Genomic DNA, 12,063 nt, shown 5'->3' with positions numbered 1-12,063 from the left:
AATGTTATTCCTAAAAATATCCATGCACCCTAATTTGTTTTCTTTTTTAGTACAGATTACTTCTTGAATAAGCTCTGACTGCCTGGCCTATGTTTAAATGCATTTTGAATATGCTACCTCTGTTCTCACTTTGTTAACATGTTTCAGCGTCTCCAAACCCTGTCAGCATTGCAAATACAGAAGTTACTACTACTTTTTCAGGCTATTCCTAACTCCACATGGGAAAGCTCTTTCAGATAAATGTAGGATTAGTTCTGACTATGACTCAGACTCGAGCAGGGAAAGAAGAGGAAAGTAAAACTGTACAGCAGATTGGCAGAACTCGATCCTGCACATCTAGACATCACTTTGCTTCCACAGCAAAACTCGTGTCTATCTGACACAAAACTGTCTCTGCTGTAGGATATTCAAATAAAATGAAATGTTAAATTACGAAAAACCATCTCTCAAGAGTTTTGTTCTCACTACATAGGTTTTAAGTCCATGTGCTTGGTTCCTATGTATTAGCTAACCTGAAGCAGAAGACCCTTGAGCAGCCAGTTCTGCCACGGTCATCACTGAGCTGCCCATTATCACTGACCATCTGGAAGGAGAACACAAACAAAAAAGCCTATCCAACAGCCAAGAACCAAATAGCTCTGCTCCCACCCATCACCAAGTGCTCCCTACTCCTTCAGAAAGAACTGTGACTAATTTCTCTAGTTCCTTAATACTAAAGAGGGAGAAAGGTCAGAAAACCTTCCCAGCCAGGAGAAAGCTGCCAATTAAAGGTAAGCAGGAAATGTACTCACTCAGGCCACATTCTCAGGTTTTCTGTTGTTCAGACAGTTGAAAGGCATTGCTCTAAAACAATCTGACAAAGCAATTCCAGATAAAAGCTGGTCAAGTACTTTGAAACTTGACTGTACAAAGGAGTTTCAGCAATTCTTCAAGGGTAAAAAGGCCACTGACAGGATGATCTTTGATGCTGAAAAGCTTGACCCAGAGTCAAGGAATGGGGCTGGGCCCTGTTTGGGTGAGGGGCACACATTTAGCCCTACAAAGGCTTCCTCTTGTCCATCCCTTTGGGCTCCCAGACCAAGTGGGGATTTCAGCTGCCTTCCCCACTCACCTTGTGATGTTTGTTACACATGTGAGTAAAAGCAAGAAGAAACTGAATCCTGGGAATTAGTGACTGATTGGCTTCAGCACTGATGTAACACAAAGATAATATAGAAAAGCCACAAAAAATGTTTTGCCTGTCGAAACTTGTACCAAAAATTCTGTCCGCTTTCTGCCAGAAGTTCTCACTAGAGTGTCCTGCTACAGTTTTCCTGCCAGAAGATCCTGCTATTGTTTCAGGTGAATGTGCTGGTTTAAAGGTGAACCAGCAGGGGAAATGAACTCACCACGAGAGAGATTATAAGTCAGAGCTAAAATTTAATAATGATATTACAATAACAACACTAACACACAAAAGGGAAATTGCTTTCAACTCACAAAACCCCAGCAGTATAACCCAGTGTCCTGGGGTACAAACCCAAGGGGGTTTGTTTGCCCTTGTGCTGAGACCCCTGTGGTTCCCCCAAGTCTAGAGCAAAAGGAAATGAAAAACCTGTTGGTGCAGGCAAGGGCTGTGGGCTGGGTGAGAGCGGTGATCTCCTCCTGTCAAGGTCCTGCTGCTGCTCTGGATCCGACAAGAAGTTCCCAAGGTCTTCTTACCCACCACTTATGTACCCTCAGGGAGCACCCAGTCCCTCCCCCTGGGCGGGGACTCACACAATGGGTGATTAAGTCTGGGAGCCAGGGGGTGTTGAGCTGTTGATGGCCCATTAGCAGCTCCACCCCCCTCAGGCTGGGTGTGAAGGTGATAATGGCTCCCTGGGCAGCTGCTACTAATGGCCCATTGACCTTGGGGAATGAATAGAGGGGGTAGAATACACAGCTTTGATCACCCCCACACAGGGTTAGCTGGTCCCTCCTGTTGAACTAGGACAGTGAACAGGGCTACATGCCAAGAAACCATGTACAACCTCCTTTGAACACTGGAAACATTGAAGAAAAATTTTGGCAAACTGGGGCAAGGGAAGAGAGAGAACTGGTTACCATAGCCGGGAATCTCTCCTCACCTTCCCCTCACCTTTTCTCTGCCACCACTTGCTGCCTACCTACCACTGGAGACTGAAACTCCACCAGCCTGGAGAGAACTGAGACACACCATGCCACATGTGTGAGTTATATCTGATTCTTCTACCCTTACCATATTTCTGAGGGCCAAAGGGTGCTGCTGAATGGGAACCCTGCATGGCCTGCAACACAGCTCCATGCGAACAATGAAACCACACATCCTGGCTGCATTCCAGAGAAGTAAAACACCCCCCAGAGCTAAAGAGATAATAGCGAAAAGTGACAGAGACAGGAAAAAAAAAATGGCAGACACTGCTTCTCACCCCTTCAAACACACCAGCTCAGCATAAAAGGTAGTTTTGGTAGTATCTTTTCTCTGCTTGTAAAAGTGATGTTAGCATTTTCCAACCTTTTCTTATTTCTTATCTTTGCACCTCTTAGCAATTAATAAAAATCAGGTTTTGGTATCAACAGGTAACTTGTGTTGAGTGTTAATTTTGCTCACAGGACTATTGTCATCTGAAGTTCTCTCTGCAACATTGAAGCAGATTGTAACAACTGTAGGTACAAAAGCTAAGGGAAGTGCTTGTGAAAGCCAAGAGCCCCAGCCTAATGAGAGTAAGAAGCACAGCTGGTATTATTTGAGGCCAAGTGGAATATTTGAGCTTTTTTCACCCTGTTTGACCCCAGCCATCCATGTGTTTAGCATAATTCCTGAGAGTGAAAAAAGACAACATGCAAAAGACCAAATATTATTACAATTTTTTCAACACAAAGATAGCAGCGTTGTACTTGTTAAACAAAATATACAATAAGTATTTTTTTTGCATAATCTTGGAACAAGAATAAAGGGAAATTCAATTGCCAGTGGATGCTGCCTTTTAATGTGGTTTCTCTTCTATTTCATAAGAATTATGAAAACTGTACTTGATCCATGTTACTTTATTTCCATCTCTGAAAAGATTTCTCAAGTGCAGTAAAATTATGCACAATTAATTACGGAGTTAGATGTTTGCATGTGTCAAAAGAGTCAAACAAAGCCAGAAATACATAAATAATTATATTTAAGTAAAGATACCTAAAGTTCTGCATTGTAAAAAGTTTCCTCAGGGCAAAGCAGGCTGAGGATGGGGGAGAATATTAAAGAAACATCTAAGCAAGTTTAATTTACTAGCGGACTGAACTGAAATGGGAATACTGGAAAAGAGATGAAAAAAAGAATAAGGAATTATTCATAATGTTAGCAAGACAGAAAACATACTATCTCACAATTAGGCTTAAAAAAACCCCAATTGTCTGCTAAGATCTGCAAGAAGTGTGAGGTGAGCACCATATTATCAGATATACCTGAAATGCAGTTGTATGAGGGATGCAGTAAACTGGAACCTTCATGAGAGTATATAGCTTAAAATATTGTGTCAGTATCGTAGCATACTTGCAATATGGTGTCAATATCATAATATAAAGTTCATACATAATCTTTTCTCTTTCAGTCTATATTGGATTTCATTTATCTAGAAAAGGAGAAGAGAGACTTTAAGGAATTTCCTAATTTTTCCTGTGTTCTATTAAAAGTCATACCTTAAAAGTAAAAAAGGGCTTCCTCAAGACAGTAAATTTTGCTACACTTGCTAAATTAGTTTAGATTTGGTTATGAAAAAATATATAGGGAGAAAGAATCCTGCATGCAACAAGGGATACTGAAAAGAAATGTATCTTTAAATTCCTGTATTTGATACAGGCTTTTCTATTTCATGTTTCAAACTATGCCCTGTCCAGCAGCCTATTTGAGAGCAGCAGGACCAGGCCATTTCAGCTGTGCAGGCCATGAAAGATTTGCATTAAAAATGGATTTGTAGGACTCCCTTGACTCATGGTAGGGATCTGTCTTTCTCAACAGAGTACACCTGCACAGCAGGAAATGTCAGCATGCAGTTCCTATTGCAAATAAATTCCTTTAGTTTACGGACACTGATGGATTAAATACCACCCACTTTAGTCCATTAATAGCAGGCTTAGAGATTCCTTCCTTGACTACCCCAAAGCCAAACTTCACAAATCCTCCTCTCCAACCCCAGTCTCCTACTATGCATAAACAAAAATCAAAGAGTACCCTGCAGACATGTTGTCTTAATGATTTTCAGTACCACTTTTCAAGTGCAGTAAGTTTTTGAATGACTGGTTTAGACATGGATACCAAGTTGCCAGATTAAAGTATGTGGCTATCCATATTTTTAGAGCATGTTTCATGACTTTATCCAGCTGCCTCTTTATTGAGGGTCACATTACTGAAAATATGAAAGTCTTCATGATCTTTTGACCACTTTATGACTAAATATTTTGAGAACAATGGCTGTTACAGGATTTTGTTCAAATCCAAACCCGCACTAAAAAGCAGGTATCTTGATAACTCCAATTCAAAACAAATATTTTATGAACAAAATTCCAAACACATCTTATAACTCCAATCTCACAACATGCAGATATTTTCTGCAGTTTCTATTTTCGTTTTATCCACCTCCGGTCATGAATGTCAAACCATAGAATATTTTCTGGCACAGTATATTACAAAACTCAAAACTCAAAGAAAACTAAATTGCGTTCTAAGTAGGGAAGACTTATTAATCAGAAAAAAATCCATAACACACAAAATCAGAGTTTAAAGTGTCCAGAATTAGTGTAGATTTTTCAGTGTACCACTTGACTAAAGCAGTCAAGTAGAGCGACATATTTGAAGCCATTAAACCTCACTGGCCCCAGAATTGGTTTAACATTTCTTAATCATGATATAGAGTGAGAAAACAGTTATGGATCAGAAAACACGAGCCGAACTGTGAGGTGCACTGCTCTAAGTTGTATACTTAGAGGAAAGAACAGAAACCCCCTTTACATAACACTTGAAAAGTAGAAAATCAACTTGGCACTTAAAAGACAGCACAATAAAGTGTCTGCTCTTAAGCTGATGACCCATAACACCAGCAAAAGGCAAGGGCCATGCCAACCTCACTCCTCTGCCTTTCTATGTTGCAAATTAAATAAAATTTTAGCCAGGCACTAGGACTACAGTGATGTTCCTGTGGCACTGCATTCCCTGGTTTGAGGGGGAAACAACCCATACACATCCCTGTGTGGCTCCTGGTATTGCCTCAGGACTGCTGCCAGCTTCCTACAACACTGAAGTAAAATCGAACTTTTCCAAAAGGAATTGTAGCCTGAATATAGAATATATAACTATAATATCACATCTAAAGAGAAGGCGCACAGAGCGCAGTGGTAGAATATGCCATCTTAGCTTAAAAAAAAAAAAAAGGTGGAGATCCAGCAACACAGAAAAGGTAGTTTTGGAGACTAAAGACTGGGTTCAGTTTTGCTATTAGCCTAGATAAACACCTGTACAAATATTTTGCCACTGACACTCTCATATATAAAGCAGATGTAAATTATTTCGGTCTCTTAATGGAGACTTTGTGAAAATGGACATATGTTATAAAACTTGTAGAATGAAAAGCAAGAACTATGGAAGGGAAAACAGACTGAAAACAAAAGCAAACACAACTCAATTACACATATTGGAAATTTGTTTTGGAAATCAATATACCTGGAAGAAAGATTCATCATTAACATAGTAGCTCATCTTAAATTCTGCTTGAGATAAGCATCATCTAAAGGAAATACCTTACCATACCATCACAAAAATGGAAGCACTTGAGCGACTCAAGTAATCCAAACTATTCTGTTAACAAGAGATACTGAGCCAAAAGAATTTTTGGGCTAAATGAAGACGCTGAAGACAGTTGTTACACCAGGGATATGTGTTCTTTATTACAAGAAGGCTACTCAGTAGGCCTGCTGTCAATACACAAAGACAAATTATATGAAGAGTGGTAAATAAAGTAACTGATTAGCAACAGTGCACAAAGTAGCCCTCTGAAGTAAACATATATACAGAGCTCTGTATCTTTCATCCTGTCCATGGCCAGACATATCTCTACACACAGTCATAAAACGTGCTTCTAATCTATGCAGAAGTATTGTTTATTAATTTTTTATGATAGTAGGAGCAGTTTGTCACATTTCAGGTTTGGAGAGTTATCCTTAACTATCTTGCTGCTCAAGCCAAACTCATATCCATCACTAATTTTACTGATGTTTAATTTTTAAAAGGCTATTGAGGTTTTACATTTAGCAGTGAGTTACTGTTTGCAAGTCTTAAATGTACTTAAATTATAGCCTTCATACATAGGATGGCATTGTGAAAATATAGCGCATATGTAGAACAATAATGCTCAGTATATAAAACATTGTTTTAGCAGGTGAACACAGTCTGTTGGGAAAGACCCAAATGGCTTTTGGAGTAGGAAATCCTACTCCAGAGGAGCCTTGCAAAACAGTGTGTGGGCAAAAGAGACACATAGGATTTTCAACAGAGACAGATATAAAGTAGAATACTTACAGAAAAAAACAACTTAGACAGTATCTACAGAACCATGGACTCATAATTGATACTTTCAATACAGGAAAGAGGTCTTGGGGTCATCAATGACATTTCTCTGAAATATCAGAATCTGGTGGGTTATGATCAAGATTTACTGTGAAAGGATGGACAATGTGAACATGGAACTGTTATTAACAAATTCTTGAAGCTAGAAGCAAGGAGTCCAGAAGGAAACTCCTAAGAACTTTTTAATAGACAGAAGGTGGTAATGTTTTTGTAAAGCTGCAATCTTCTGGAACTTGCACCCATGGAGACTGTAGAGCTACACAGAGAGGTCATAAATGGACAATAATGGAACTAAGAAGGGTTGGACCCCAATACTAACTGTAGATGGTGAGAAGGTGCAGAATGTGCCAGGTTTAAATGTTCTCTCTCCTCTGTCACTGCCAGACACAGAGTAGTGCTCTAAATGAACTACTGATCCGACTGGTATGGAATTACCTTCTGCTTTTTAAATGTCAGCTATGTTTTATTTATTATTTAATAATGTATTATTTTACTTTATGCATTAATTATTACTAATTTTAATATTTATGAACCATCACTCACTACAGTTATATTTCACTTAAAACAATTGCTGAGACATCATGGCCATTACTATAGGCCTGTCTCTGAAGGAAAAACTTTTACTTAGGGCAGGAATTTTGTTTTCAGATAATATTGAAGTTATTAATTTGCTAAGTATGGGGCTTATCTTGATTGTCCATTTGGCTGGGTTTGTGAATCAAGAAAAGTGTCATTATTCTGAGATTAATACCTTTAAAGAGTAGGGCAGTCACTTGTCAAATTTCTCTCAGGACAAAATTGGATGAAGTCAGGAAATGTGACACCAGAGGCTAACACATGATACTGTGAGAACATCCCTACAGTCACATAGCTTTCCCTTACCTATTTTTACATTCCTGGCACTGGAAAACATTTAATGCTCAATTTCAAATTATCAAAATCAAAGTCAGTAAAAACAAGACCACAAATCCCCAATGCTTTTGTGGTGGCTGATTTTAAGCTAAGAGGGTTTTGAGAAAAAAAAAAGAAAGATACCAATTCTGCTAGGTAGCACTTGTCAGTGCATTTAGGAATAACTGGAGATACAGTATTTCAGTAGTGACTCATGTTGATTTTTTATATTTATGGAGGAAATTTGTAAGGATTTTTGTAACACTTGTACCTTTAAATCACACCTTCACTGCTTTACTGTATCAGATAACTTTTAGCATAGTTATAATGTAAGGGAGTGCCTGGATCCAGGACTACAGAATCACTTCACACTGAGTAAGATTTTCAGTGCCTTGAGGCATCAGTACAATCCCTTCTCACAGCTGTCAGAAGCTGAAATGGGTTTTACATATGCAGAGTATCATTTTAAGGACTTAGCTGTAGAAAAGAAGAGGGATAAGCTTCCACTGCCTGCAACAGGGACTTGTCTGGATCTTCCATTTACAGCAAATATAACAATTTATTTTGATATTTTCCTACCCTTATTGTTTTTAACATTTTCCTCATTCATTCTTTCAGAATTCTTCAGCAAATGGCCAGAAGTATCTGTTCAAACAACTTTCACTGATCGTTTCCTACCTGCAGTAGGATCCATTCTTATTATTCTGAGATTCTTCCTTCCCAAAAAGCAGATAATAGATCATGAAATGAGATGAGAGGAAAGGCAGTTGTTATAAATGCCTATCTTCTTAACAGATTTGCAGGTTAACACCTAAAGGCCCAAAACTATAGAGGAAGAAAGAACAAGGCCCTACTCTCAAATTCACATCATCATACTAAATAATGATAATAAATAAATGGGCCAAAATCAAATACAAGTAAATTTCAGGGGTTTGGTCTAAAAAATAAACATGAAAATATATCCCATCTCCAAATTAACATATTGCTCTGGCTCACTTTTTTAGGACTACTTTTAATCTGAATTTTTTTACGTGTCAAACCCTTATCTCCTTTTTTTTAGAGCAAGGTGGCAATTTTCCTAACACACACAGGCCCTGTGCGTAGAAAGCTATGGAAAAACACTGCTTACCCTGGCCAAACACCGAACGCATACATACAAACACTCAGCCAATTCATCACCGAGTCTGAAATCTTGGGCAGCCTCAAGGCGTGTGACAAGCGCACAGCGCGGCTGGCCCCGGTACCCCGCGGGCCTCGGGGGCTGCACCAGGAGCGGCTGAAATGCCCGACCACCCCCGGGCACCTCGCACAGCACCGCGCCCACCGCCGGCATGTGGGGCGGATTGCAGGGCAGACCGGCCGAAACCAGCCCGCAGCAGCAGCTCGGAGCCCGCAGGGGAAGGCTGTGCGCAGCCTGGGGCCCGCGGCGCTGCGCTGAGAGCCTCCCTCCTTCCCGCGGGATAGAGGCCGGCGGGAGCGCGGCAGGGATGCGGGAGCGCGGCAAGGATGCTGCGGCGGCGGGACCCACCTTGGGCATCCGGATGTGCTCCATGGCGGCGGCGCCCGGCCCAGCTCCTCATGCACCTCCCGCCGCCGGCGGAGAGGCGGCCCTGCGCACCTGGCCTGTCCCCGATTTTCGCCTGCCAGCCCTGCTGGTTTGTTGGTGGTGGTTTTTTTAATAAGAGATTTTCATTTTATTTTTATCTCGCGTTTTCCGGTGCAGATAGGAAGGGAAAAGGGAGGATTTATTCCTAGCAGATGTTGTGCCCGCGTTGCGATGCTGGCAGGTCAGGGGCTGGCTCCACCTCCCCGGCCGCTGCCATGCCGCGGGGATGCTCCGCGCCCTCCGCCCGCCGCGGCCGCGCTGCCCCCGACCCGCCCGGGACGCTGCCTCAGCCCCGGGCACCCGAAGGCGCAGCCTGGGTGGTTTGCTGTATTATCTAGAATTCCATCTTTCTCTCCCCTTCTTTCAGGGAAGATCAGATCGGAAATATAAAGGGAGCTCTGTCTCAGATCGCCTCCCCCCATTTCTGTTTGTTCCCTGGTCCAGCATGTACAGTATGTGAAAGACAAAAGTTGCACTTACTGAAACACTGAATTTTGTTTATCTGAAGCTCTGCCTGTCTGTTTCTCTATAATTCACGACTTTGCTGCATTCGCAGATTTGCACAAGGGAGGATTTTTTTGCAACATACAGTTTTCATTCTTACACCAGATTTCCCATCTTTTGCCTTACCTATTGCAAGGAATGTGTTACCTCTTGGAGCAAAAAGAAATGCCACAGACATAGTTTCCCCAGCTTACCTGTGTGAAGAGCAGGTATCTCTAACTCTCTTTGAATTGCTATCATATTCAGAGCAAAAAGCTAACCTTTCTCAGTGTTTATGCCAATGTGCAAATGACTAGATGTGCTAATATATTATTTCAGATAAACCATAGCTTCAGAGGCTTGTAAAATGCCCAGGTAGTCTATACTGATCAGTGGATTCAATCAGTTCTTCTCAAATAGGAACTAGCCTCATCAAGGCATAGAAATAAATGAGAGACCTCCCAAATCCACAAAGGCCATGGCAAGAGTGCAGAAGCTCCTCACATATCATCCTCTTGCCTGCAGAGAACAGAGTGAGCTTAATTTGTTTTGTTAAAGATAAAACATGGGTTGAAAATAAAATGGGGTTACAAAAAAGCTAAAATGTGTTTTACCTCAAGGGAAAGGGAATAATGGGAACAACTAAAGTGGCACATGTCATGCCACTGTTTCTCCAGTCCTGTCGCTTTCTTGCTAAGGAATGCCTAGATGAGGTGGGGTTTTTTCTCCATTCCTTATCCACAAATCCAGGCCATCATGAGGGGGTTTTATGATTCACTCCATACCTCATCATCTTTTGGCATTTGTTACCATTAGTAAGTAAAGTTGGAAGAAAGTACATTTATTCTTTCAGTCCCCAGAGATATTTACTTTTTCTCTGGTACATCTTGTGATTCATCACAGCCAAGTTCAAGTCCTACTGTTAGAGTCAAGAAAACTTTCAGACCTACATGCGTATGCACTTTAACTCTGCTTCTCATTTGTTAATAGCTGTAAAACTAAGCCATTGCTCAGAGAAGCCTGTTTGTTAGCAATCTGTTGCTCAGCATCCTGCCAGAGTTTTTGACCTGTCTTGGACTGGTAAAAATAATGGATGGGTGAGTGCAGCTGTAAGCAGAACTTGGGTTTAGATAAAAGTTATTCTTACTGCAAATGTCAAGCAAAGCTGCAGTAAGCATAACCTTCTAAAACTTCTCCTACATTTTCCATTTGCATTTCAGACTCATGGAGACTGCTGCCTTAACTATCCTGAAAATTATATCATCTGTAGGGGTACAGTGAGGTAACAACAGAAAATAACATTCCGTAGACTACTGCTCTGACTCAACTAAGATGTAGGAGCAGGAACATCAAATTGCCATGCCTACATGGGTTTTGACATATCTGCTGCAACTGCCAACAAAGTTCTTTATTAGTGTCATATGAAGAAGGCCAGTCACTGAGGACTAGTGATGCCTTGAGAGACCTCAGAAAGCAGGACTCCAAGCCAAGTTAGTGTGGGATAAGACAAAAAGTGAAAGTCCTTTAATGTCCAGGCTTAGGGCCTTCAGTAATACATGATGATGCGACCCCGAGCCCCGTTTTCCATGGTTTTTATAATATTTTTCACCCAATCCCTTCTTTACACATCCCCTCGGTCCAGCCCCATCCTGCCCCCGGCACACTCTACTGGAATTTGAGTCTGGGGGACAGTGGGACCCCTTCTTCATCATCTTTCTCTTCCTTGTAGCACGCAGGGCACTTGGAGGTTTTCCAGCGTTCTGGCTTCGAGATCATTCTGCCACTATTTATGTCTCTTAGCACAGGCTGTAAGATATTATTCAGCTTTCTCCTTTGAAAAGAAGAGTAAATAGCTAAAAGAATTTGAGGCATTGATATGGGATAGGGGTTAAAATACGTAAACATTGAACTTACTAAAATCTGCATTTTAACTACAGTTACAAGTACTTCTAAAATCTATAAAAATGAAAAAAATCAAAAATCAAAAAACCCCAGAGGCATCACTAGAATTATACCAGCATAATTAATTTCCATATGCCTAAGCAATAGTCAGCTTTTAGCCTCATCCATCCAGTAAATCCTGAAAGCACACACTTCACTTCCAGTATGTAAACATTTCTGTTATGGTTCAGTGGAGTCAGTCTCACCAAGGAAATGCTTCTGGACTCAGTGCTGGGAAGAAGTGCTTTGTGCACAACAGCACTTTCTCGTGCAATTCAGCATACAGGTCTTTGTACATTAGTGGTTGAAAATGAAAAACAAACCAAACAGGACTACATCAAAGTCAACCAACTTTTTTATCAGTCTTCTTCTAATGGAGATATCCAGTAAGATCCATGGAAAATTAGACTTTTTATGTTAGAAAAAAGGGATATAGTACCATCTTTTACCATATAAAGTACAGTGCATTAATACATTTTTGAACATAATATATCTACACCAGCTATAGACAAGAGAGTCATGTAACTTGTAACTA

General features: G+C 40.8%; 1 protein-coding gene across 3 annotated transcripts in view; it reads right to left on the bottom strand.

The window, feature by feature from the left end:
* MTMR7 (myotubularin related protein 7) overlaps positions 1-9,286 on the bottom strand; it is a 45,171-nt gene extending 35,885 nt beyond the window's left edge. For all 3 annotated transcript variants that reach the window (XM_071556412.1, XM_071556414.1, XM_071556413.1), the window contains exon 1: positions 9,027-9,286. In XM_071556412.1, coding sequence (XP_071412513.1) covers positions 9,027-9,050 — 24 coding nt within the window. In that variant the 5' untranslated portion in view covers positions 9,051-9,286. The remainder of the gene's footprint in view (positions 1-9,026) is intronic.
* Positions 9,287-12,063: the final 2,777 nt, after the last annotated feature.

The sequence above is a fragment of the Pithys albifrons genome, chromosome 5 (genome assembly GCF_047495875.1).
Source record: "Pithys albifrons albifrons isolate INPA30051 chromosome 5, PitAlb_v1, whole genome shotgun sequence".
In the NCBI taxonomy this organism is placed as follows: domain Eukaryota; kingdom Metazoa; phylum Chordata; class Aves; order Passeriformes; family Thamnophilidae; genus Pithys; species Pithys albifrons.
The sequence above is the reverse complement of the archived record's forward strand: the minus strand, read 5'-3'. Positions and strand labels throughout refer to the sequence as shown.